Below are 27,888 nucleotides of genomic sequence, written 5' to 3' on the forward strand. Positions count from 1 at the left end.
GCGCTGGAAGGCCCCCCAGGATGGGGGGGTGATAGCAGCAGGCACTGGGAGGGTGCCAGGCGAGGCAGCGTGAGGTGGCATCAAACAGGCTGTGGGGCTGGCCCAGCGGCAGCCAGGAAAGCTCCCTGGGGTGGGGTGGGGGTCGCAGAGGGGCTGAGATCGATGGGACCCCCCGGAGCCTGTCAGCCCCACCACCCCGATCTGAGTCCCGACTGGGGGATGGAGGAACAAAAGTCCAGAAGAAGAAGGGAAGGAAAAAAAAAAAAAAGAGCGATTGTGGATGAAACGCTGAGCTGGAAGGGAGGATGCAGGACGCCCCTGGCCGCTTTCTGCTCCCGCAGCGGCGGGGCACGGGTGGACCGGCGGATGGACGGACGGACGGGTGGGCGGATGGACGGATGCCCTTCCCGGGGGGCGGCCCCCTCTCCCCTCCCCTCCCCTCCCGCCGGGCCGGGCGGGCGGCGGCTCCGCTCCCCCCGCGCCGCCGCTCCCCGCCCCCGCGCCGCCGCCGCATTTAACGGGGCCCGCGGCCGCCGCCGGCCCGTCCCGTCCCGGCCATGGCGCACCCGCCGCTGCCGCTGCCGCTGCTGCTGCTGGCGCTGGGCCTCGCCGCCGCCGCCAAGTCCCCGTACCAGCAGGTCCTGCAGCACAGCCGGCTCCGCGGCCGGCAGCACGGGTAAGGACGGCGAGCGGGCGGCTCTCGCCCCCCCGGGGAAAAAACTAAAAAAGAGGGGACGGGGGGGAAAAAACCCTTTCTTTCCCTACATTTGCACAAATCCCGGTGGGACGCGGCGGCCCCGGGCGGGTGGCGGCTCGGTCGCCGTCTCGCCCGTGGCTCCGGCCGCCCGGCCCTTTGTGCGGGTGCGGGGCAGCTCGGCCCTGCCCTCGGGGGAAACGCCGGGTGCTTTCTGCCTGGGATAAGGACTTTGTCTTTCTGCCTGGGATAAAACGACTTTTTCTTTCATCCTCGAGTGACTTTTTTCTTTCTTCTTTGGATAACTTTACCTCCTTTCTTTCAGGATGCTTAATATTGCAGATGTCATTTTAGACCCCTCAATGATTCTTTATCGGTCTATGCCCGTTAAGGAAAAGGGGGGGGGAAATCCCCAGATTTTGAATGGTTAAATATTCTGTGGAAGGTATGCTCGTTTTCATGAATTTATAGAAAAAGAAAGAAAATTGGTTCAATGGTAGAGGAGTGTCTCTGTGGAGTGGGCACCAACTTGTTCTTTGACTGGACCCTCTAGCAAGTCCTGAAAGTTTTCTTGACAAAAGTAATCACTTATTTAATTATAAACCTTCTGAGATAAGGAATATCAAAAAAATGCATGTAGACCTCTCTTGCTAGACAGACAATATGTCATGGACTGAGTAGTTTGAGTCTTCATTGGTAGGCAGAAAACTAACCCAATGTCAATAGTTGTTCCCACAGTTTTTAAAATTTATTGGGCATTAGGAGGGGTGAAAGGATGACAGACCTTTCAGCTGGCTTCCGTCTCTCAGGATGGTGACATTGATTGAACTGTAGCTTCCATTTAAATGGATTGCTGAAGGCAGGGTCATGAAATGCCTTTAAAAAACCCCCAAGACTTCAATATTGCAATTTGATACATTATCTGGCAGGGATCCAGGTCAGTATCTATGAAAAGGGGTATGCTGTTTATGTGTCTAATCAGGTACAGAATCCAACAGGCAAATTCTGAGCTGACATCTATTTGTAAAATCTCAATAAGGAAAGAATTACAGTGATTTACGTACAAATACAGTGAGTCTTGTTCTTCATCTCTGCGTGATCTGAAACTAAGTAAATATCCAGTTCTGCTGATAGCCCTGAGGCAGAAGTTTGCTCAGACTCGGGAAGTTAGCGCAGTCCTGGTGTACGTCAGTGCACTCATCTCTGCAGAGAGAAGCCTGTTACTCCCTGTACAGTCAACGGAGGCACAGGGTAAGATGTGACTGTGGTCCATGCTGGTGCCTGAGATCTTTGGGAGATGCAAGGAATTAGTATGCCAGGGTTTACAGATGAAGTGAAATTATGCTGAGATAAACCCAGCGTAGCTGACCGCAGCACACGGCTGACTGGTCCCTTTCTGATGGAGACAGCAATTTATACCAAGCTAATTTTTAAACATCAACTGAATTTTGAGCATTGATTAATGATGTGCCAAAGAGATACAGCAACACAAAACCAGCCAAAAAGCTCTTGGATGTGAGGCGTGTTGTTTTGCTTGCAGGAGGGAGCTCAGGAGGGATGTGCAACCAGGGCTGCCACCCTTTCTGCTGTGAGCATCCCCCCACACCATCAATGCTCCCATTGAGCCGAGAGCGAGTTGGGTGGCAGAGCTTGGCTCTGCAGCAAAACTTGTACATCTTAATTAACTTTTTTTCTTTAAGTGAATCAGCTCAAGTCCGGCAGAGGAGCTGAGAAGCATATAAAGAGCATTAACATTTGAAGATGAAAACCTAGGAGCGCTCTCCCCAAACTCACCCAGCTTTGTGGGCACTGCGTGGTGCTGGGGATCTTCATGGGCGCAGTCACGGCAGGTAGCTGGGACTGTATGGTATGTCCTGCTCTCCTCTGCCCCTTCCCGAAGGGCAGCCCCTGCCCCAGCAGCTCCCAGCTGCTGCCTGCCAACTGGAAGGCTTCAGCTGAAGGGGAACAATAGGCAGTTCTATCCTCGAGTCAGCGCGGCTGGCTGGGAACGGCATGGCAGAGGTGATGAACTCCGACGAGGAGAGGGGAGAGTGTTGACAAATTCATTTTAAGCCAGACTGGGCAAAGGACCAGAACACGCACCGCGGGGAGCCGCTACTACAGCCTGCCTGCGGGAATCATTGATAACGCGGCCCCGAGGGGGGATTTTTCCGCACTGAGGAAAAACTGGGAAGAAGTTTTCCCCGATAAATCAGGGAGGGAGCTGCGGTCCCGGGCAGGGAGGAGGGAGCAAGGTAGCGCCGGGTTCGATGCTGTCCTGAAGGCGCAAGGGTTTTCTTGGCAGGCTGCTCCCGGGGATACGGGGGAAGTGATCAAACAAGTCTTTCAGTAGCCAGGCTTGTCAAGACGAATATTAGAGGGATTGTCCACTGCCGTCAGCCAGACGCTGAAATCGAGGCAAGGTTTGGAATTTCGATGTAATTGGAACCATATTTCGGCGTGGCGGGGCCGGGGTAGCCGAGGTGGGCTGAGTCAGAGAGCACAGACATCTCTCTGAGTGATGATTTGGCGTGGAAATTACTGAGCCTGGGCCAGTTTGCACCAGCTGAAAGTTTGGCTTTGTGATTTCTAACTTTTTTTCAGTAGATTCTTTCTCCTTGTCTCTCACCTTATATATATAAAGGGAATTAAATGCTTTTATGCAGAAACAAACTACCATTACTGGATATGGCAGTAACGAGGGAAACAGTGAGCCTAACTCCCCACGGGCCCTCACTTTCCTCTCGGGGCAGGAGGAAGGTGCCAGGGCCTCCCAGGGTCGGATCCTGCCTCCGCAGGGCCCTGCAGCAGCCACATCAACAAAGGCTCATTGAAGGCAAGCCAAGCTCCCGCCGAGACTGGCGCTGGAGTTAGCCAACATATAGGAGACCCTCATGTTAATTCATGCTAATGATGGGCAGGCTGGCCCGTTTTGGAGAGAGACGAATTTGGGACGCTGGTGAAAAGCAAGCATGGCCACAGGAAGACTTGGTGGTTGGGCTGCAAACTCTGCTTTTGTTAATTTTGGTAGGCAAGCGGGCAGCGTCTCGGTCAAACCCAGTGTGAAACAGGCTGCTGTCTGTTTTCCTAAACAGATCAACATGACCCTTGCAACAGCATCTCCAGGCTCCATCCGGAGTTTCATTTGCGCAAATGAAAACTCTGCCTTGGACGATGCAGAGCACTTCTGATGGGCTGAAGTGATGATTTATGTATTTTGCTTAATTATTTGTTTTCCCTCCATCTGCCTGGCAGCCAATACTGCACAGACTTTTGGTGCTGCTGCTGCAACTGGGGCATGGTGTTGGTGTTGGGAATCCAGCCCCAGTTGGGCTGAGCATCCTCAGCTTGCTTGGGTGTTTGCTACACCTCTGGCTCAAGCCCAGAGGCAGTCGGTGGCCTCGCAACCCAGATCCATAAATCGTATCTCATGCACTGACCGTGCGTTGCCCACATCCGTGGCCAGGGCTGCTGGCCACAAACCACGGAGATGGTGGGCCAGGCTGAGCCGGGAAATGCTGTGCTGGCCAAACCAGCAGCAAGTAAACTCCCAGCTCCTGTTTGACCACATCTTCGCTCGCAGTGATAGCACTTCTTAGAAAGCTGGAAGGCTGCAGTCAGCTCTCGGAGGGGTTAGTCACACGTGTAACACCAAACGTCTGCTTTTCTGCTTGAGAAGGAGCTCTCGGTACCTTATGGCCGATACAGCCACTCTAATCTGTGCTGTCACACCCGGTGTGTTGAAACCGGAGGGGGCAGTGCCACTGCTTATTTTCCCCATCAGCAGCTCAGCATCTGTCCAGAATAGGTTGAGTCCACCAAAAGTACCCGTTCTGGTCTTGGTGCAAGTCGGTCCATAGGCTGATAAATCTCTCTCCTTCTTTATGTCCTAAACAATAAAATAATGGGGTTTTTTTGGAAGGATTTGAATCATTGTGTAACTATCAGGTTTTAGCTGGGATCCTGGATTGTAAGTAGCTGTCCACCATGGAAATACTGACCAAAGTATTATTTTTAACTTCATTTATTTTGGTGAGAGGTGGAACATGGAAAAAAGTCAAGATTTTGCACTCAGTGAAGAAAAAGCTACCTGGCAGAGTGAAGAGAGATGTCTGTCACTGCTTCCTCCACTTGATGATAGTCATTACACACTCAGATAGAGCAAGCTGACTTGCAGCTCTCCAGGTTTCCTCCCTCGCAACCCCGGCAGGGCTTTTCGGGTGCTGTCAGGTGGGGTCTGGCTCCATCTCGGGGGTCAGCACCGAAAGGAGGGAGGCTTACAGGACCCTCTTCTGCTTTGTCGTTACCTGTAGCCCCAACGTGTGCGCGGTGCAGAAGCTGATCGGCACGAACAGGAAATACTTCACCAACTGCAAGCAGTGGTACCAGAGGAAGATCTGCGGGAAGTCAACGTAAGTACCCGAGCGCTGGCCAGGGTCTCCCCGAAGACCCCGTTGCGGAGGTGGGAGAAGCAGACGGTGTGACAGGCGTGGGATGTCAGAGCCCGTGGCGTGGGCTTAACACGTATACGTGTTAAGAATTGTTTTAGCCTTTTACTCCCAAAGAAATACTTGTGCCTTGTTTTTTCTCAAATGGCAAACATGATCCTAAAACACTTAGAAGTTAAGAGTGGAAAGTACTATGTAAATATAAACCCTGATGGTTTATTCTAATTGCATTTCTATATATACTTATATAGCTCTCAGTGCTGTCATGAAGTGTATACCAGATGTTTTCTAATACTTAGCTGTGTCTCTCTCCATGCTAGGCTCAATGCTGCCTAGCTAAAAAAAAAAAAAAAAAAAAAAAAAAGAAATAAAAGGCAACCCAGAGCTGATGGATATTGGAGAGAACGTAAAATCCATCTACACATGTTTGCTTTGGAAGGGAAAACAGAAATAAGGGGAAAGAGGTGTCAGTTTTAGCCAACACTCTCTGATGACTCCACCAGGAAAGTTAATTAGACTTGCGGGCCAATTCCACGTTTAAAATTGCAAACAATAATATTCGGGTAGCTGTTGCATGAAGTATCTGTGTAAGCAGCCTCGGGACATTCTTTTGAAAGATGTAGTCAGCAGATAATTAAGGATATGGAGCGGGGAATCTTTTTCCTTGGTGTAGGCCAAACTGGGCTTTCAGACACGTTTGCTGGCCCACAATTCAGCACGCACCACCACGTTACCCCATATCAGTGCAAAGGTGCTGGCCGTGGGGAGCAGAGCTGTGGGCCAGGTCTGGTCCTGCATCTGCAAGGTCAAGAAGAACAAACAGCAGAAAATCATCTCATCTGTTTCTGATATGGTCCCATGTAAATTGTGATTAGATCTATAGGAACATGCTGTTCTTTACTGCAGATTAAACAAACTCTGTTTCTGGAGTAAACAGCAGACTTTGAGATCTTTAACTGTGGTAAGCTATATTGCTTTTATTTTGGTTGCCTTCATTGGTTTAGCTGCAATGGCTGGCCATCGGGATTCATTTCATGTGTCTGGTGTTGGTATTGTGAGGAGGGAGGCAAAACAGGAATCATCACTGTGCATGGCTTTTGGCCTTTCATCGTGCTATCCATCAATTCGTCTAAAAGAGGAAATTCTGTACTTCAGGAGGATGTATTGCAGGATGTACCATATAGTGAGCATGTATAGTGGTTTCCCTTATGTCCAATTGTCTATACAAAAAAAAAAAAAAGAAAAAAAAAGGAGAGGCAATATTGTAAAAACGAACAAACCACCCCCTATTAAGTCTACAAAACCACCGAATCTGGGATGATTTAATTTGGGTGATTAGAGTTCAGGCTCTCATCTTGGCCGAATGGTGGCTTTTTTGATGTAAAGTGGACAAGATTATGGCATGGCAATATGGTATCATCATTGCCTCTTCTGATAACAGAGCAGCTTAGTGGGTCCCCAAAGAAAACATGACTGAGCTGTGGATGTGGGATAGTTTTGCTGAATAGTCCCTGAAAGGCAAAGCGATCCAGCCATGGATTTCTTCAGCTCTGAAGCAAATGAGAAACTAACCTCAAGTAACCCAAGTGTGCAGCTGTATTTGGCAGAGACAAACTCATCCGCTTATCTCCAGAAAGAGGTGGAACAACTGGCATCTGGCAGTGTTTCATGATTTCATTTGAGGAGATGGGGTGATCTCTTCTAACCTCATTTTCTCTGCTTTTACTGAAGTGTCTAATCCAATGATGCATTGCTGAGAGAAAAGCATACACAGCATTAACCTGCCTGTTAACCTATGAGATAATGTTCCCATTACACATGGAATTTGCTCACTATTCTTCACTTTGCATCATCTCGACAATGGGTGTTATTGTCTTCTCTCTTCCGAGTCATTTTTGAGCCTGGGCCCTACTTTGCCCTTTAGCAGTGCTTGTGCAGAACAAAAGACACGTGCCTTGACTCACATTTTCCAGAGGACCCTGGGACAGCTCTGATTACGAATGTTTGCTGGTGATGGCTCCCACTGGACGTGGTGTTCCTGGCGTATGGAAGCAATCAGGAGTCATTTGGGCCATAAATGACATGATGCGTTATGCTGCAGCAGTCAAATTCTTAAACCAGCGTAAGGGGCCTGATGCTGTGCCGTGCTCAGTGCATCAGTGCCCAAGAGAGTGCGTGAGCACAGTTAACGGTGCTGAGCATGAACCCTCGAAACTGGCCCATTGCATGGGGCTGAGCTGGTCCATGAGAGGTTTTGGGAATACCAGATGCCTTTAAATCCCAGAAAGTGTCAGGATTTGGCGTGGTCGTCAGCCAACAACTGGTAGATCCAGCCTTTGCTTCGGATCTGTAGTCAGAAGTCTTCTCCTGAAGCTGTGCGCTTGGTCCTCCTGTTGGCAGGGGAATCCACTCCATCAGCCCAGCGGGGATGGTGGAGCTGGATAAGCATGGTCATTTCTCTCCTTCTCCTAAAAGGCTTTTCCCACCAGTGAGAAGAGCAGTCCTGGGATAGGAGACGCTCGACCCATCTCACCTACTTCACATTTGACCCGGCTGTTATCCTCCTTATTTGCTTAAAGGGTCAGCGGTGCCACAAGTTGGATCCACATTGCAGGTGCAAATACTTGGCTCTAGGAAGATAGTTTTGACTGCTTTGATTTCTTCTCTTTTCCTGCTCAGAGCACCGTTTCAAACAGGTAGGGAGGGAGGTCAGTGAGAGACCAGGTACTGCAGGGAAGCAAAGCTGAGCTCCTGCAGAGCTGGCTCAGAGCAGAGTTGTTCAACCCTGAGCGAGGAAGGCAGAAAAGCTGCTGCAAGCCTGTAGCCGTAAGTCACAACTTCGCTCCTTCTTGGATGACCACCTCCTGCATTGGAAGGCGCAGAGCGACTGGAGCAGCAAGGAAAGCCAGCTCAAAAGGCGCGGATGTGCCTGGTCTTTAGTCTCGTCTCCAGGCGCGTCGCCTTTTGGTTGCTGCTCCAGGCTCACGGCTGAGGGTGCTCACGGTCACCCCGGGGTGCAGCGTGCGGAGTGGCTCCTTAGCTCTTACCAGAAACAAAGAGGTTACGGCTGTGAGCAGAGGCTGGGTGGTGAGGCTCTGCGGGCTTGCTTCCTGAGCAGCATCTTTTGGTCCATGGGGTGGAGGGCTCTACTGAGGCTGGATGTGCACGATGGAAATTTCAACTCATGCATCGGAAGAGGACTCTTACCTCTTTATCTGCTTTTTTTCTTTGTTTTTCTTCTCTTTACTGAAGTATTGGCTCACGCAGTTAGGGAGAAATTAGAGGATTTATGTACATTTTTTTATCATTGCATTACTTGCTGATGAAGTGAGATAAGACAGTTGGCAAGAAGTCTGACACTGCTTTGATTTTAATGAGCACTGAAACAAGATTGTTTTGGTAATTAGGTAATTTTCCACTGTTGGTTATTCCAAAGCCAAAGAAATAGTTTATTTAGAGTATATTCGCACAGTTGTGCCTGTGTTTTTTATATTTTTCTACCTCCCTTATGCACTGGACTCATTCTTCCAGAATTGGGTTGCATTTGAACGTGTCCCCACACACTTTTTTGTCTTGAGAATGAAAAGGCAACTTACATAAATGTGGGGTTTGATTATTTTTTGAGGAATAACTAGTGGCAGTAAGTTGCCCCTTAATACGTTCCTTTTTTTCCTTTTAAATTAACTTTCCCTTTCTTGTCTGATGTGCTTTCCTCAGTTCAAGAAAAAAATGACTCTCTGGCACAAAAACAAAACATATGGGTTTTATTACAGGAAATTATTACAAATGGATCTTTATTCACTAATATATGCCTAAGCTTATTTTTATTACCTTGAAAAATGCACTTAAAATTTAATTTCAGATCCTAAGAATGCAACAGCAGTGAAACAATGACTAATAAAAGCCAGGGAGCTTGCTTCTGCAGTCAGACACGGATGGACGTTTAAGAAATACAATGTTTCAAAACCAGAGGCTGAAAAACTACAGATTTGACTTGAAATTACTCAATGAGGAGGTCAGGAAATTGTGGTCAGAGGCGTTGCAGAGCGGATGACGAATGCTCTTTGAATGAGGGCATTGCTTACTTAACCCCCATCGCTGGCACCCGCCGTGTCCCGGTGCAGCGGTCTGTAGCTGCTGAGCAGACACCAGAAACAGGGAGGGACTCGGCAACTCCAAAGGCTTTTGTGCAGAACCCGCTGCGCGGTGCAGTGGTTGTGAGTGTTCTGTGTTTTCTCCCGTGAGCTGTTTTCTCTCCCGTGCTCCTGGCCACGTAAGAGAAATGCTCCTCTCCGGGCAGCAGACTGTGGCTCCGACCCAACTGGAGGAGGACACGTCAAAGGAGCAGCCTTCCTCCCATATGGATGTGTAGGGTACTGTAGCATCAGGAGGCAGGGTCCTGCAAGTGAGGCAAAGCAGCCTTCAGCCACGGCTCTGCTGCTCCTCCCCGAGGGCTGGAGGTGGCTGCAGGACCAGCTGGGAGGACGCCCTGTGCCCAGCCCCGAGCGACCCCTTGAACGGTGCCCACGTGCCTTTGGGTGGGCTGGGGGGTCTTGTGCTTCCACCAGCCATGGGAGGGCAAACGACTGAAGCTGAAGCTGTTTTTTACAATCCTTATCTCTGGCTCCTTGTAGGTGCAAACACTTGGCTGAGCACCTCTGTGTTCACCTGGCCCTTTGCAGGAGTTTTCTGGTACTCAACTCAAAACGCTGGCATGCAAACTGCGTACCAGGTGATGCTGGTAGGGCACCTTCAGCGGGCGAGTGACTGGGGGGCTTGAACAAGCCCCTGCACGGGTGGAGCTGGCCCCATCACTGGCCTCGGTGCTTCTCGCCATTAGCTTCCTTTGTGGGGTGGTGCTGGAGATGCCCACGAACCCGCTGAAGAGCCGGCGGCGCGGTCCCTCCATCCCTCCCCGCTGCCCTCCCCTCCTGGCAGGCGCCTGGCTGCTGGGGCAGCCCCGAGCCGGCGAGCTCCCCGCGCCGCAGGCTGTGTGCATCAGCGTCCTCCCCTTCGTCACAGCTCATTAATCTCCGATCGATCTATAAATAAGCCTTTTAAAGCCTACGTCAGCACTCAGGAATTATTTATGCTGAACTTTGGAATGATTTCTCTTTAATCAGCTCTTCGTCTTTGATTACCGGTCTGAACCAAGGGAACTGTCTAGACTGGATTTAGTTTCTAGGGTGAAAAAAAGAAAAATCGGAGGTAGGGGAGGGAAGTGGCGGGGGGAGAAAGTGTGTGTTTCTAATGAACACGAGATGGGGGGACGGGGGAAAGCGGAGCAGCAGGGTGTTAAGATCTCCAGTAGTCAAAGGAAGAGATTGCTTTAGGCAAACTCTTTCCCACATGGAATATATAATGTCTAGACAATCAGTCTGGGTTTGCTTTGTAATTCTCTTAGGAAACCATGACACAGAATTTATTTGCTTCTGTCACAGAAAAGCAGGTATTTGTTTCACTTACTGGCTCTTAATTACCCTGAAGAATTCCCTCTTAAACCCCAGGCATTTCCACTGTTTGTTAACAGTGTTAAAATGATGACAAATATCTGAAGCTTGAGGATTTTCCTTTCTCTTTGAGTGAGTGTGCTGAGGCTCGGCAATACAGCATCCTACTTATCTCAAATCCAACCGGGAGCGCAGAGGAAACACTTGTCTTTGGGAGGAACACCTATTCCCTGCCTGTCCTGAGCCCATCAATCAGATGGCCTTGCTCCTTTCACACCGAGCCTAAGAGCAATAGGTGGAAGAACCCCCTGTGAAAAATAAATGGGCAACTTCTGGATTCGTTTTTTTCCTTTTTCTTCCCCCCGCCCCCCCCGGTAATATCAAAACATGTTCGTTAAATGGCCAGCTTTGAGAATCAGACGACTTTTATTTCCCATTGAGCTGCAGATGATGGATGCAGCATTCAGGCAGGTCTTGCTTATTTAGGGTCTACAAATCTGCAGGACGGCCCCGAGTCCCCAGGATGGGGTCTCTGGCCCCTTTGGCTTTACTGGGGGATAGCGCTTGATCAGAGCAGCAGTTTGCTGCCAGCCAGAAGGAAATGCTGCACTGAGGCTGCTCGCACAGTCGTACCCGGTGTTCGCCAAGCCGGGTGTGCTGCAGTACTGCCTCGGCGTGCCCATGGGCGCACATCTCACCAGTGGGGAAGTTTGTCCTTGCAGGGCTTATCCCAAGCCCTTGTGCCATTGCATCCAAGACCAAGGATGCTCCTTCCCCTCCAGGTCTGTCTTGTGGATTTTGCCATAAGTGAGCAAATAATTTCTGGTGGGGTGAAATGAAGGGGAAACGCTTGGCTGGCTTGGTAAAGCGGAGTTGCAGTGTGTTGCCCAAACATGTGACAGCAGCAGTCAGCCAGGGAGATCCCCAAATCCCATGGGAAATGTGCCCAAATGAACCAGCTCTTGCAGCGTCTTGTGTAGGTAATCTGTTGGGACCGTGGCATCCGTTTCCATCCACTGTTTGTACAAAGTCTCCTGGAAAGTGTGGTTTTGAAAAGAAATTGTGTCTGCTTTTGCTCGGTGGAGAAATTGGCAACATGCAGCCCTGAAGGAGATAAAAATTGTGGTTTGTCTTTTGTTCAAGTCTATATTTCTAATGAAGAGTCTGCTTAGAAACATCACCAAATATGGATGGACACAGAAGTATAGCGAATAGAGAAAAAGCAGTGAGATGCCGTCAGTTAATCTGCCATATCCATCTCTTATTCCAGAGTAATCAGTTACGAGTGCTGTCCTGGATATGAAAAAGTTCCTGGAGAAAAAGGCTGCCCAGCTGGTAAAAATATGTTTGACATTTTTTACACTTCTTAAAATTATACAGCTGCCTAGTAAAGGGAAATGTTAGAAAATTACTCAAAGTGGATTTGATTTTTGCAATTTGTGCATAATAGTGCCATGAACAAGTCAAAAATGGACTCAGCAGAGCACCAGCTGAGTGCCAGATCAGCTCCAAAGCATGCAAACTGTTCCAGACAACTTAAAACCTTGGATATAATTAAACTTAATCAAGCATGGGAGGGCCATAGGGAACTACTTATTCCAACAAGTAATATAGCTGTATTGGAAATGCAATACAAAGGAACGATAGAGCAGCAGACAGCTCTGCCAATCTCTGCTCATTTTTACTTTGGCAAGCATGAGTTTAGCAAAATTGCATTTAGGAGAAAATACAGTTCAGCCACTGGTGGGGGGTGGGAGGGAATTAACTGGGTTTACTGAAGAAAGGCATATTCTGCTTTTGCTTTCTGAATGCTTCCTTCCACAAAAGTTTGATGCCGCCCAGTTAATCACGTGGCTGGTGTGGATGGGTCAGTGGAGACCGAGACCAGCTGCCCGCTCCGAGCACCAAAAGCCTGAGTACAAACAAGGATTGGGTGAAAGCAATGAATATCTTTGCTTGCCTCAACTCACATCCATATAAATCCAGAGTAACTCCATTTAAACCTGCAGAGATGCAGCAGATCCTGGATTACACTGCTGTAATTGAGGCTGGAGCTGTCAGGCTATGATTATTATTATCTAATTAATGAACAGATACGAATTCCCTGACGTGCTTTGTTTCCCCAAGCGTTTTCACCAGCAGCTCTCCTTTAATTCAGCGCAGTGCAGGGCAGGATGAATGGTGTTGCGTCGGGAACATAACCTTCTCTTCTTTCAGCGCTGCCGCTCTCAAACATCTATGAAACCCTGGGAGTTGTTGGGTCTGCCACCACGCAGCTCTACTCCGACCGGTCTAACCTAAGGCCAGAAATCGAAGGACCTGGAAGTTTTACAATTTTTGCCCCAAGTAATGAGGCCTGGGCATCCTTGTCTGCTGTAAGATATAGTTCCTCTTCTTTCTCCTCTTCCTCTGGCTTTCTCTACTGGAGATCCAGCTCTGCAGGGGTCTGGATCCACCCCATCTGGCAGAATAGACACAGTCCTGATATAGGAAGGACTATGAATTTCCAAGATGGGAATCACTGGTCCATCAGCTCCAGAGCTTTGTTTCTGACAGAGCCCAACACTAGAAAGATGTGGATGCTCTCCAGCAGGTGGATGTAGAAATCACCTCATTCAGTTTTCCCTGCCTCTTACCGTTAGAGATCGCGTTAAGACCTGCAGCAAGAGACTTTCCATCCCTTTCGGTTTTTCTCGTTGACCCTTACTTTACCACTCTGGTTGTTCTTAATAATTTGTACAAGTAGCCAGTCCCAACTGGAGCCTCGGTAAACCTGCAGCCTTCCTGCATCAGTGTGTTCCTATGCTCAATTACATATAAATTTCCTTTACATTGGTTTTGATTTTCTCACTCTGTGTCTTGTGAAATTTCTACTCCTGAAATTGTCACCGCTGTCCTGCTGGTGCTCCCGTCCTAGTGGAGCATCTCTGCGAACAGGGGAGAGTCCCGACTGTACAACCCCTATCCAGTTACATCCCACATTTAAACCACTTCTCCATAAATATGTAAGAACAACCATTGGGGCAGGGAGGGGGCATCTTTTTGGCTATCCCCACTACCAACGAAAGTTGGAGCTCTTAATTTGCACAGACGGCTTAAGGCTGAATACATCACTTAATATACACACACCCACCCACCTTGGAAGCACCCTGGATGCAGCCAGACCTCCTGGCTCTCTCTAACAATTGGCTTCATTGCACTCAGCACTGAAAAACGAATTTTTTCTGATTTTCAGGAAACTCTGGATTCCTTAGTCAGTAACGTTAACATTGAGCTGCTCAACGCCCTCCGCTACCACATGGTGAACAAACGGGTCCTCACGGATGATCTGAAACATGGGACCACACTTAACTCAATGTACCAGGACCTGCCTATCCAGATTCACCACTATCCCAATGGGGTAAGACCTTTGTGTTAAACCTACCCACAGTGGGCTTGCTTTTCTGCTGCCTTGCACTTCCCACACTGTCCTTGGACCTCCAGGACCCTGTGATGCTTAGGTGGACAACTACTGATTTAGGATACGTATTTAGAAGGAGCTTGAAGAGAATATTTATAAGCAGATAGTTTCATCGATGCTATTGCAGGGAAGTGGCCCACATTGCTGTATAACAGTATGCTTGCCTGAGTATTGCTTCTTGCGTATTTTCTCAGTCTTGATGATTCAGGGTAGACAAAACCACTGATTATTTGCAAAGCTCTTTAAACATGAAATGTTTCAAACATTCTTGATAGAGCATTCTCATTCTTTGTGTGTTTTTTTAGGAAGCCACATTTCTGCTCCTGCTGATTCAGTATTACAGCACTCGCTGTGTATGAAATAGAAACCCAGCAGAGGCTGCTTTACCTTCTTGTTTTAGTGCACGTAACGCCCGTGGCTCTTTCCCTCTGCAGATTGTGACTGTGAACTGTGCCAGGCTGTTGAAAGCTGACCACCATGCCACCAACGGAGTGGTTCATGTCATCGACAAAGTCATCGCCACCACTACAAACAGCATTCAGCATATCATTGAGACTGAGGAAAGCCTGGAAACTCTTCGGGTGAGTCCACCCCACGTGTGCTCCAGGGCTCCTAAAAGATGTTCAGTCATCCCACTCCCAGTGAATTGTCATGAAGAGCTTGTCAGTGCCTAGGTGCTGCGACTCTAAAGCTGCTGATAAAATCCTTGTACCAATATAGCTTGTTTTGCTTTAGGAAGAGAAATGTTCGATATCAGCACAAGCAGGGTTTTATGAGAATAAGTCACCCTGCTATTGCTGTCAGTGAAGAGATGTAGACTGAGTCTGTCTCCTCACCCTTCTATAGGAGATATTAACTGTTCGGATTTGATGAGTACCAATTTATTTGCTTTGGTATTTGCAAGTTAAGGAATAACTTAAAAAGCACAGGGGTTTTGCAGTTAGCCAGCTGTGGGTTCTGATCTGAATTATTCACTGGAACTACTTCCAGGCAAATCGGAGTATTTGCAATAGCTCTCAGTCTTGCCAAAAAAGGGCTCTTGTACTCAAATTTCTGGAGCACATGGGGCCGGGTCAAATTTATAAAGGGACCAAAGTGCTGAAAGAAGCCATTCAGGATTTTTTGTAAGTCCTCTGAAATTATAAAAGCCTTAATAAATCTGGCCCTCAGTGTGTGCCTGGACAAAGTTGCTGACCTTTGTATTCTGGCTGAATGTGTTTTACCCTCTCTCCTCATTTCTCTGAAGGCTGCTGTGGCCGCTTCTGACCTCAACAGCTTGCTGGAAAGTGAAGGCCAGTACACGCTCTTGGCTCCAACCAACGAAGCCTTTGAGAAGATCCCGCGAGAAACTCTGAACAGGATCCTGGGGGACCCAGAAGCCCTGAGGGGTAAGAGCTTGTTTACTGAGCCCATTGAGGGACTGAAGAGTATTTTTCAGTTCTTCTAAATTCCTTCTCAAGGACATCTGAACGGCTCCTTGATGCGCTCTGACAACAGCTGCAGTAAACACATTTGACAGACTCCATCTTTCTAAACTGGACAGCCCAGACTTCTTTGGACGTAGATATGGTAGACGTGTAGACATGGCAGAGAGGTATCCAGGTAGGACGAGGGAGCTGAAGCAGTCCCTTTTCCTAGTTTTCCTTTAGCACTCCTGTTGTGAAGGTGATTTCTATCAATCCAGCAAGATGCAAGAAGACTGGTATCTGATCGATGTAGCTTCCCCTGACAAATGAGTCAAATAACCACACGAAACCTTTTGAAGTTCACAAAGGTGTATAAAAAATACTCTTTTTAGGCACTTCATTTCACAGGCTGCTGAATTAAAATCAGCACAATTTAAAAAGACTGTGCATCTTTTGGGGTGGAGCCCCATACAGGACAGCACAGGAGGCCCTTGCCATTGAACAGGATCCCTAAAAACTGCAATAATTTCATAGTTGATTTTTGCAGCTCACTAAGACCCTTGCTTCTCTTACAGACCTGCTGAACCATCACATCCTGAAGTCAGCCATGTGTGCTGAGGCCATCATCGCTGGCCTGACAATGGAGACTCTGGAAGGAACCACCTTGGACGTGGGCTGCAGTGGGGAAGAGCTGACCCTCAACGGGAAGCCCATCATTGCCAACAAGGATGTCCTGGCAACCAACGGCGTTGTACATTTTGTTAATGAGCTGCTGATCCCAGACTCAGGTACTGGTGCCTCTCTGCACCTTTCTTTCTGTTGCCTTTCTTTTGTCTATTTTGCCAAGGAAATACTGGATTTAGAGGGTGTAGATATTATGTAGTGATCGGTGGATTGCCTTTAATGCAAGGTTGCTATGCGTTGCTTTTCTTTTCAGCTAAGACCCTGTTTGAGTTGGCACAAGAATCTGAAGTTTCCAAGTCTATGGACCTTTTCAGACAAGCTGGTCTCAGTTCTCATCTAACTGGCAGTGAGCGAGTGACCCTCCTTGCCCCAGTGAATGATGTGTTCAAAGGTAAACTGGGGAGTAAATCCCTTTCTTCCATCAGTTTGGGCCACAGATCTGCTTCAGACAGTCTTCAGCCAAGTTTCAGTGCAGAAGCATGCAAACCCTCTCTCAAATGCCTCAGCTATAGGCAGCGGCATCTAGCTTTACAGTTAAAACCTGGTGCAGATAATACTCTGTATTTGCACTTGTTTAGTGTCTCAATGGTCATTTTAAGTAAGTGAATCATTGGTTCTTTCCATACTTCTTGCTGCAGATGGACTCCCCATTGTTGACAGCAACATGAAAAACTTGCTTCTCAACCACATTGTTAGAGACCAGCTCTCCTCTAAATATCTTTACCATGGACAGAAACTACAGACTCTGGGTGACAAGGAACTGAGAGTTTTTGTGTACCGCAACGTAAGTTCCTGCAGTGTGCAGTGCTGTATATGGCTGAATGATGCTTGATGTCGGTAGTGTTGTGGCTATCATGTAAAAAGTGTAATTGAGCATTGTGGAAAGTATAAAAAACTCTCTTTCAGAGCATATATTAATAACGTCTTTTTTCTGCAATTTGTTTGCAGAACCTTTGCATTGAAAATGCCTGCATTGCTGCCCATGACAAGAGAGGAAGGTTTGGGACCCTGTTCAGCATGGACAAAATGTTGACTCCACCGTCTGGCTCAGTGATGGATGTTCTCAAGGCAGACCATCGCTTCAGGTGACCTTTCTGCTCTTCTGAAGTGCTAGTTAGGAGCAGAAGAGCTGCCAAAGCAGTTCCTATTTATTATGGGTTGTAGTCATGACTATATATATGTTTTTTAACATAGAAAGAGCATCCAAAACCATGGTCTCATTCCTAAATTATAGGGAGTGAGACTTCAAATAACCCTTCAATGAATTGTGAGCCAAGAGGGTGTGGTCCCCCTTAATACAGTAAGAAGCTGGCTCTGAAACCATCTCTGCCCGTCAGAGCCACCGTGGACAGGCCTCTCTGTCTCCTCACTACCATTTGGTCCCCAAGGAGTCAGCATTCCCAGGTTGCTTTGCCATTTCTCAGATGTTCTGGCTGGACCTTGCAGGCTCATTTCCTACCTAATCAATCTTTTGGTTAATTGATTTGCTGGACCCCAGCAGGATTTTGCAATTGTAACTTCACAGCTCTCTTTTGAACACAACAAGCAATTGCTCAAAGACCAACAGGAGTAGTTTATAGTGAAGCATTTTATGTATGTTTGTCTTGCAGTACGTTGGTGGCTGCAATCCAGTCTGCAGGGCTAACGGAGAACTTGAACAGGCCAGGTACCTTCACGGTGTTTGCTCCAACGAATGAAGCTTTCCGAGCCATGCCCCAAGGGGAACTGAACAAACTAATGGGTGAGCATTTTTAAAGCATTTAGATGAAGAGCTGCTGTGTGTTATGGGCGTGATACGGGGAGGAATGGCTAAGTTTCTCTGCCATACCTCATTCTTTGACCCTGTCTGTTGGAAGCATGAGCTTCCTACACCACTGATTTGGGTAAGCCCTATCCAGCAGAAAGCTGAGGATGCACAGAGTGGCACTGAACTCACACAAAGCGTGGGCATGGGTTTATACTTACCTTGTGCTTGGAAGACGTGTTTTAGTGTGTGCTACAAACTTACTATGACTTTAATTTGGCTGTACTGGCTGGTGTAAGCAGGATAACTCTAAGGTGTTTCTAGAGGAACCGATGAGGTCTCTGCCTTTCTCAGGGATGAAAGAAGTGGCTGTCAACCACATAGGATCAGGGTCTCTAAAGTAAGTTTTGCAAATAGAAAACATGGTCCACATTCAGCCTCAAGTTACACTGTATGAAATTTAAGTAGTAAAAGGATGGAGCTGTTGCTCCATCTATGTGTACATGGACAAAGCAAGAAGTCCAGTCTGATCCTGAGAAGACAACAAATATTCCAGTCTAGCACAGATGAAGACCAATATCCTGAAAAGCATAGGCATGCAGGCTGGGTGTGGAAAAAAGCATGGGAATGTTTAATAACGCTCTTCTGGATAAGCAGCACGATCTTTTATTTTGTTCATGTTGAAAACCGGCTGTGGTTGGAAACAATGCCAGGTATTTGAGTGTAATGTCTTCTCGTCATTAAAGCCCAACCAAACATTGACATCATAATTTGGGAAGCATCTGCCCGTGGTAGCTGGTTATCCTTTTAAGTGCAGGGATGAGGAACTGTTAATATCAGACTGCATATCCAGTCTACTGCTTAATATATAAATATTTCAGAACTGTTTTGCAGCTATTGTAAACGGCTGCAGGAATGAAGTATCCCAGATGCGGACACTTCAGATGTTCTTCTTTTTTCACGCAAATATTTAGGTTATGCTCCTGATGAAGAAGTGAATCATGCTGGTGAGGACGTGCAGAGTGCACTGTGGCCACCCCAGAAAAACTGTAACGGGGAAAAAAGCTCACAGTGTATTCAGATACGAGCATTAAGAGAAAAAGTCCCCCTTGCTGAAGGAGCTGATCTGGTTTTGTAGATGGAGGCCATCTTTTGCACTAGCTGTTCCCATCGCCTGTCTGTGGGTTTTATCAGTGACACTGCATCCTCTAAAGGAGAAGATGGAGGAGGGCTGCTGGCCCGTGCTGTGCACGTCACTGCCTCTTCTGGAAAATAGATGGCGAAGGGGAAGCATCTGATCTTCCTAAGATCTGTTTCAAAGCGCGGCTAGATGAGTAGAGACTCAGTGGGGCGGGGATCAGGCCAGCAACCTGCAAGCCATAGTGACATTTCTCCTGCACTTTCCCCCTTCCTACCCAGGAATCCTGCAGTTTCAGCCCTGAAGATTATTGCCAAGTGACGCTGGCGTTGGCGAAAGTATTGACGTTTGCAAATACCCGAGTGCTCTGTCCGCTTCCTTATTTCACATAGGTCTTTTTTTTTTCCCCCTAGACTTCCTTGGGAAGTGAAAACAGCAACAGAAGCAGGTTCATGCTGTGCGCAGCGAGAGAATGAGGGACTGAAAAACCAAGAGATAGGGATTTCATGTATAGGGCAGGATTGGTACGTACCAAGGTGGGACATTGGGAGAGCGTCCTTCTGGACTCGCTGGGATCCTGACCTGTCCAGGCAGGAACGGCCTCAATGTCCTAACCAGCTCCAACCAAGGTTCTTCTGCCCAGTCTTTTCAATTTTACATTTTTTCCTTGCACTTTCAGGAAATTATGGTATTTTCCATGTAATGTCATTCCAGCACGTGAAATACAGGAGGCAAGCGCTGATGCTGTTTTGCAAATGTAAATGTTTTCTTCCCCCAGGTAACGCCAAGGAGCTTGCCAACATCCTCAAGTTCCACGTGGCTGATGAGATCCTGGTGAGCGGCGCAGTCGGTGCCCTTGTGAGGCTGAAGTCCATGCAGGGAGATAAACTGGAAGTCAGCATGGTGAGTCACCTTGGATGGGGTTTTGCGGTCAGCAGGGCTGTGGTCTGTCTTTAGCTGTCCACGTCAAGGATCAAAGTATGTCTGTGCGCATTTGCATAGTGTGGGAACATCGTCTAAATGCGCACACGGTTCCACCAAACAGCGTTTTCTGGGCCGTAGCGGAGGGGCTGTTGCCATATGTTCAATTCAACAAGCTGGCAGTCTTGAAATGTGGTTTTCTTCAGCTTTCTCCCCAGAAGACCAATTGTAAATGATTTCCAGGAGCTGTTATAAATTTAACCCTGAGTCACGGGGGGAAGAAGCATAAATAAATTAAACGAGTAGCTTGTTCAGCTAACACATCTTCTTCAGTGTAAAGAAAATGATTGCTGCATGGGCTCCCTTAACGCAGCAGGATTTATTTAGAGTCATAGAATCGTAGAATCATAGAATGGTTTGGGTTGGAAGGGACCTTAAAGATCATCTAGTTCCAACCCCCCTGCCATGGGCAGAGACATCTTCCACTAGACCAGGTTGTTCAAAGCCCCATCCAACCTGGCCTTGAACACTTCCAGGGATGGGGCATCCACAACTTCTCTGGGCAACCTGTTCCAGTGCCTCACCACCCTCAGAGTGAAGAATTTCTTCCTTATATCTAATCTCAATCTACCCGCTTTCAGTTTAAAGCCATTACCCCTTGTCCTACCACTACGTGCCCTTGTAAAAAGTCCCTCTCCAGCTTTCTTGTAACCCCCCTTCAGATACTGGAAGGCTGCTGTAAGGTCTCCCCGGAGCCTTCTCTTCTCCAGGCTGAACAACCCCAACTCTCAGCCTGTCTTCATAGGAGAGGTGTTCCAGCCCTCTGATCACCTTTGTGGCCTCCTCTGGTCCCGCTCCAACAGGTCCATGTCCTTCTTATGTTGGGGGCCCCAGAGCTGAACACAGTAGATGTATAATTTCATTTCACAAATTCTGTACTACATTAAGAGAATGTAGGATCCTCTACTGAGGAAAAAGATATATTTCAGAAAATAAATAACCATGACCCACTCTGTGCATAAGGAAGAAAATGCAGGACACAAATGGAAAGGCCAGTGTTTCCAAGCGCGTTGAGTTGGCCAACTTGTGTGCTAGACTCTTCCCGTGTCCAGTCCTATCTGCCCTCTCCTGATGCCATCTCTGCAGCCATCCCTCCTGGCGCAAGCAGCAGCGCCCGCTGCTACCAGGGAGCTGGTGGATGTGTTGTTCTGCTGCCGCGGGACAGTATTCCCAGCCAGCGCACCGAGAAAGCCTGTGCTCCGAAGCCTGCCAGCCACTCCAGGACAGACTGCTCAGCCTATAATTTGGTTTTATATTCTCCTTAATTGGCAAGAGGAATGAAAATGCCTACAGCTATCCAGTAAATGAATGAATGCAAAGTGAGGGCTTTTTTAATAAAATTGGAAACCACTGATGACAAAAGTTTCTCATTTTCTACTTTTTTTATTTTTTTCCTTTCCTGAACAGAAAAACAACGTAATACATATCAACAAGGAGCCTGTTGCTGAATGCGATATCATGGCCACGAATGGTGTGATTTATGCCGTGAACTCTGTCTTACAGCCTCAGGGTAGGTCCATGGTTAGAAATATCTAGAGCCACACCATTACAGCAGAGCGGCTTTGGGAGGGAGAGGTGACACATGGCAATCGCTTCCGTTTATTGAGGAGGATTAGTCTGTTATGGGATTTTCAACACATCCTCCAAAACATTGGAAGGAAGCAGCCGGTGTGCTTTGAAGGGTATTTCAATGCTATCTATGTCCCACCCTTAGCTTCAAGGCCGCAAGAAAGAGGTGATGAGCCTGCAGATCCCGCATTAGAAATCTTCAAACAGGCATCTGCGTTATCCAAGGTAACAGACAAAAAATCCCTCACTGTAGAATACTGAAGTTACATTTTGGTAATAATGATAGGAAGATATGTCACATTCAGACTTCGACTTCCAAAGAGAGTGAGCATATGTGTTTCATGGAATGACCAATCCTCTCTTCTCGCGTGATTCAATTATATAAGAAATAATACATTTTGCAACACGAAGCCTACAGTTTGCAGCACACTGTGAATGTGACCTTGGCATGGTACTATACATGTCAACTTCCAATAATGAGGAGTCATTCATCCATAAGTTTTGGAGACTAGGGATAAATATACTGACATGCAAACTGTTCTCATAGCTGTCGGAGATTTGTGGTATTTATGCAAACCTCGTATTTTCTTTCCATGCAGGTTTCTCAGAGGAATCCTCGACTAGGTAAAACAACTTTAGCTTGTTTCTAATTTCCATCGTATGTCCCTGTCTCTTAAAGAGAGGTTTATTCTGTTGTCTTGCTCCAAGCAAGATGTAGCATAACCGGGAGGGGAGGGGACAGGGAGATGCTGTGTGTCTGTCCCACCCAACTCGGTCTCCTCCTTGCAGCACCCGTCTACTCCCGGTTACTAGCGAGGATGAAGGAGAACTCGGGTGGATTCTGAGCCGCGTCGTGAGCAACCGCAGTCAGCGCATCCATCCCATCCGCTCCGGCTGACAGCTAAAGAGAAAGACAGAATTGTTTTTAAAAACCAAATATCACCCTTAAATTTATTTTTGTTTCCAACGAAATGGATAGGAAAAATGAAAAGCCATATATATATGTATATATTTTAAGACCATTTTTATTTGGTTTTGACCTTAAAGTTCCCACACTGAGGATAGGTTTTGATTTTGGGTTGTTTTTGTTTTTTTTTTTTACAAATTAGTGACTAATTTGCAATTTTTAACATATCCAGTTTTGGGCTTGATACGTACGTACAAGGTGCTTAATTCCGCCCTGGTTCAGGAGCTCAGAGAGATGCTTAGAGCTCACCTTGGTGCTGTCTCACTGAGGGAGACTAGAAGGGGCTGAATTAAAGCCTCTTTTCCAGGCTCCCAGTGGTACCTACTGGCACTGCAAACTCCAGGCTCCCGAAGTGGGAAGCCAGGTATGGTCTCACTAAAACCCCCCTCCAAACCAGTGCCAGAATTGGGAAATAAATTAAATGAATGACTTGGCAGGAATTGTGTATGTTCAGCTTTCTGAGCAAATACATCACCCAGGGCCAACTGTATGGCTGGGCGAACAGTGATTGCTTTGGAGGAAGTAAATTTGTTGAATTCATTAACCGTTACCCAAGCAATTTTTTTTCCTGTTTTTTGTTGTTGTTTTTTTTTTTTTAAACATGCATGTGTTTCCTTCTTCCCCTGTGTTTTAAAAGTCTTCCATGAAATTCTGAACTGAAGGCTTTTAACAAAAGCCTCTCTATTGACATTGAGGAAACTGCATAATTATAAGCTATGGTTTGAACTGTTCTCTTTTTTTTTTTATTGGGTTTTGTTCATGCCTATGGGTTTTAACTGTGCTGCGTTTTGTTCACAAGATTGAAATGAGAGTTCTCCCTGGCAGAAGCCTTCCAGTAAATGATTCATTTTTAATAATGGTTGTTTTTTTAATAAAAATTAAAAATAAAATCAAAAATATAAATATGACAAGTGATGATAATGCTTGTTTGGTTTTTTGTTTGTTTTGAATTGCCTGATGGCACAGTTTGACCACCTGAGCTCCGGGAAGGAGGGGGTCAGATTTGGTCAGATCAGTATTTACAAGTCCAATAGTTACTAGAGTGGAATGGCAAAGCATTTCTCCTCTCTGATCCTGGCCTGTCATCATTTTCCGGCGGTGCTTTCACGAGCAGTCACTGTCACGCGCTTCAGGGAGCACAGGGCAGCCGAGCGCATCCCTCCCGCTGGATGCTCAGCTGGAGCCCGGCACTGCATGCCATGATGCCAACAGCACTGATTCACCCCATCAGGGTTTTATATTTGCTCCCCAGCCAGTTATTACCTTGGTGAAACCCAGGATTACGAGGCAAAAAAAAAGAAAAAGGGTATCAAGTGCAGAATACAAAAAATCCAGATTGTTTTGGTCGCCCTGGCTGAGAAACACTCTGGTAGTTTTCTTCTACTAAAAGCCCAAATTGAAATCCCATATGCTGTGAATAGTCTGCATAGCTCAAATGTGTAAAAAATAATCAAGCTCTTCTTTTATTTCTCTTCCCCAACGTCCCATCTCATCTTTTTATTTTCCTGGCGTGGTGCCGTCCTGTTATTTAAGGCTGGAGCAGTAACGGGGAAGCCTTTGAGCCACCTATTCCCAGCAGCCCGAGGAAGAAGCGTCATATCAGGGAACTGGCTCCTGGGGGAGTCTCAGCTTTTTGTAATTAGAACAATTAATTAGTAACTCCTACAAAAGCCTGAGAGAGGGGAAACCACCTTGCATCTTGCTCAGTGGTAGCACATGTAGTTGCAAGGGCAGAGCCTTGCCTGCCTTTGTTTTGCTTTGCTTTTTTTGTCCTCCTTGATGCTTCATGGCTAAGTGATGTAAAGTCCTTCACAACTTGGGAAGCAGACCTGATCCTCACCTAGGTGAGTGCCCCTCACTGGTACCTTCTTGCTGTCTGACCTGGTCTAGGTGTCTCTTTGCAAAATGAAACTACTTGAGTAGACGGGAGGAGGGGAAACTTTGCTTAGACGTGCTTAGTAACTACAAGAAGTCCCGTCTGCTGTTTCCATCTCCTCCTGGGAACACAGCCCTGCCTGGTTTATGGGCAGGCGTTGGGGCTGGTGCTGATGCAGCGATAGTCTCCTTCATGTTTTGCATATGGCCTGACTTTGCTAGGCTTGCTTTGAGGGGGACACCAGGTTTATGAGTCCCAGCAGAGTTTACAGCAGATAGAGGTGCGTTATCCTTTCAATCCAATTCCCTTTTTGCTCTCTCCCGTTGCTTGTCCTCCCTGGCCCCCTGGCAGTGCTCCCCCCCTTGCTCCTCCTGCTGCCCACTCCAACCCCATAGCCGCTGTGGGGTGCCAGCAGCAGCTCCCCGGGGTCCTCTGGGGATAGGGCTGATGTCCCCCGTTGTGTCTATAATTTCCCCGGGATCCCACATCCTGGGAAGCCATCCCAGGGTGCCTTCCCACGGGCTCTGTGCTTGGAAGCCCCCCAGGGCTTTGGTGGCTCCAGATGACAGTTCATGTTGGTGGAAACACTTAAGATGACTTAATTCCCTCCCTCTCCCTAATCCAAGTTGGTTTCTCACCCCACTGTTCTCAGGAAGGGTTACCCAGATGGCTTAGATCAACGGCAACGGTTGGGCTGCTTTAGTTGATCAGCAGGGACTGCATCTCTTGCTCTGATTCAGGGACACTTTGGGGATGTTTTCCCCCATGGATATTCATCCCTGTACCTTCCCCAAGGAGCGAGGGTGGGCGCTGGCAGTCATCCCACCAAGGGGAGCGAGACGTTACTGCTTCAGCCTTCGAGGGCTGCAAAGGGAGGAAGCAAGAGGAGAGCAGCTGAAAGATGGGGAAATGAGGAGTGCTGAGATGATGGGAATAGAAAACTTATCTGTCATCTTCTAAAGAAATTTATTTTTTGTTTAATTTTTTTTTTTATCTGACAAAAGGTGGAAGTGAAAGGAAGAAGGAAGTTGCTGGTGCTGAGGGGAAACATAACTCCCCTGGGGAAGTGCCGGCCGAGGGGCAGAGAGCTCCCGCGAGCCCAGCTGGGCATGGGAACCTGAGGGATGTCCCAGCTGAGGGCTGTGGCGGGATGGGGGAGCTGAGGCTCGCCTGTGGACCCACCCCACAGCTCCAGGAGTCTCCAGGCAGCAACAGTCCAGGGAGGGAAGAAGCAAAGCCTGATTAAGGTGCTGCTGGGCAAGGGTCTGGGCTGCCGCGGCTGCAGAGCTCCTGGGGCAGCCGTGAGACAAGCAGCGTTCAGGATTACCTTTCCTGTGGCAGACACCGCTGGGGTGTTCAGCTCATAACCATGCTGCACCAGTGGTTTTGGTTTCTCACGTTGTCAGAGTATTTCCACCAGAAACCCAGAGTGTGTGGGTGCGTGCCGCCGTGAGCCCGAATCGGGGCCATCCTCTGCAGGAACTGCCTCCAGGGCTGGGGCAAAAAGAGCCAAACTGAGAGCAAAATGAGGCTTTTGGAGGAGAATTTTGCTTTTTTCCTCCTTTGGAGTCAAGAGTGTTGTTTCTATTGAATATTTGCAGGAATGTGCAGCCGGCCTTGTTTACTTTTTTAGAATAATGATTCCTTCACTTGCAGTGGCTCCAGTTCAACAAAATAATTAAATGTATGCAGAAATCCATTAAGGAAAAATATACAGCTTTTAAGTATGTGCTCTGCTAAGTCTTGAAATCCCACTGATGCCTCATGATCGTGGCCGGGCCGGTGCCGGTGGGCAGCTCCTGTGTCGGCTGAGCACCAGTGCTCTGCTGGGTTGGAGCAGTGAAAAGAAAGCAGCGCCTCTGAGGGGCTGGAAAAGCAAAGGTTGAATGTGAAATGCTGCGTTTCGGGAAGCTTCATGTGGTGGTTTTGCTCATTTACATCTTGAGACAAGAGCCAAAGACTCTTTTCTCCTAGAAAATTCTTTAACTTTCTAGTGGCTTTCTGCAAATATATTTAAAGCAAGAGAAAAAGCAGCACTGTGCTTTGTCCCAGGAGAGATCTCGCATGCAGTAGTGGAAAACATGTGCTCTTCCAGCATCACGGGAATCTCGGAGCACTGTTTGTTTGGCTTATGAAAGAGGTTTGGGGCTGACCTGCCCCAAGTGCTGGGGCTTGGGGCGCTCAGGCTGGGAGGGCTGCGAGGTGGGCGATGGCAGCCCCCCGCACCTCGTTACGTGAAAGGTGGAAAGGCAAAAGCCTTCGTGCGTGTCGAAGGCCAGGCAGAAGCTTGACTGAAGCCAAGGCATCGCAGCCAGATGTGCTGCAGAAGGGTGACCCCTGAAAGCCAAACCTGAAGCCACCCACATGCCATCGCTGGAAGAAATTGTACTCCCTGCTTTCTGCTGTACACACATTCTTGTTTCTACATGTGATTTATTGGCAAGGCACTGCACCTGTTAGCTCTTCTCTCAGGAGAGGCAAAAAGGAAAAGTAAGGGTAATACCAGCACTGGTGAAAGATAGGCTCGAGGGAGCAATCGGCATCAGAGGCATCCAGCTGTGGCTCAAGCAACTCTTGCTTTTTTTTTTTTTTTTTTTCCTTCCGAGTTCTTTTTGGTCACATTTGAGAGATTTTGCAGAAATCTGTAAATTCCCCAAAGAAAAATATTTAGGGGGACTTTCTTTCCAAGAATGAATGATGCCTTACTGTTTTGTAATATTTTTGTGAGTAAATACTTTGCAAAAGCTCAGCACTTTTCCTAGGAGAAGTCATTTGGAGCAAGAGCAGAGTGGTATCAAGTGTGCAGCGAGCCATGCAGCACATGGTGCCACATGAAGGCATCCTCCTGCTAAGGTAGAAAACTTTCCTAAGGATCAGTTATCACCTCCTGGAAAGGAAGGTGACAGGAAGGGTTTGTTGGATGCTGCCATTTGTGATACACTGAAATTCTTTACAGAATCGTCATGAGTTGGCCCAGGCACGTCTCTTTCCTAGTACACTTACCCTTGACTTTTCTGCAGCTTTTCAGAGGGCTTGGCTGCCTCTCAGGCTTTTGTCTTGCCACCTGCCTCTTCTTTCTCTGTTCAGTCGGTCTTTCCAATGGGACTTCATCTGACTTCTGAAGCCACACCTTCAGTCACCTTTTTCACGTGCAGCTTGTGCATCAAGCCCTATTATCTGACAAATGCAAAACTGGTTATATTTTAACTGTTACTTCTGGGAGAAGAATTGAGATCTCCTGTTTGGAAAATAATGGTGCAGAACCTGAGGGCCTTGTGAGGGCATTTGTTGAATTTGTGGTTTTGTGGAGGCAGGAGGATGAATTAATAGATTTCAGGATTTCCACCAATGCTTCCGAGTAGCTTTTCTAGCTTTCTGCCTTTGTTTCAAAGTTTGCAATTGGGATAAGTGACCTTTTAGGTGGAAACCCCATACAACCCCCAAGTATTACAACACTATCTTTGTACATGC

General features: G+C 47.6%; 1 protein-coding gene across 1 annotated transcript; it reads left to right on the forward strand.

Annotated features, from left to right (window-relative positions):
• Window positions 1–487: 487 nt before the first annotated feature.
• TGFBI (transforming growth factor beta induced) lies at window positions 488–23,452 on the forward strand. The gene is made up of 17 exons (XM_075164635.1): window positions 488–676; window positions 5,008–5,106; window positions 11,863–11,927; window positions 12,810–12,967; window positions 13,828–13,992; window positions 14,487–14,633; window positions 15,299–15,440; window positions 16,034–16,246; window positions 16,396–16,533; window positions 16,781–16,926; window positions 17,091–17,227; window positions 17,753–17,883; window positions 19,803–19,927; window positions 21,413–21,515; window positions 21,720–21,799; window positions 22,174–22,198; window positions 22,364–23,452. Exons 1-17 carry the CDS (start codon window positions 558–560, stop codon window positions 22,417–22,419), a joined length of 2,049 nt encoding a protein of 682 aa, XP_075020736.1. The 5' UTR covers window positions 488–557; the 3' UTR covers window positions 22,420–23,452.
• Window positions 23,453–27,888: the final 4,436 nt, after the last annotated feature.

This window comes from Calonectris borealis, chromosome 15 (assembly GCF_964195595.1).
Source record: "Calonectris borealis chromosome 15, bCalBor7.hap1.2, whole genome shotgun sequence".
NCBI classification, from domain to species: domain Eukaryota; kingdom Metazoa; phylum Chordata; class Aves; order Procellariiformes; family Procellariidae; genus Calonectris; species Calonectris borealis.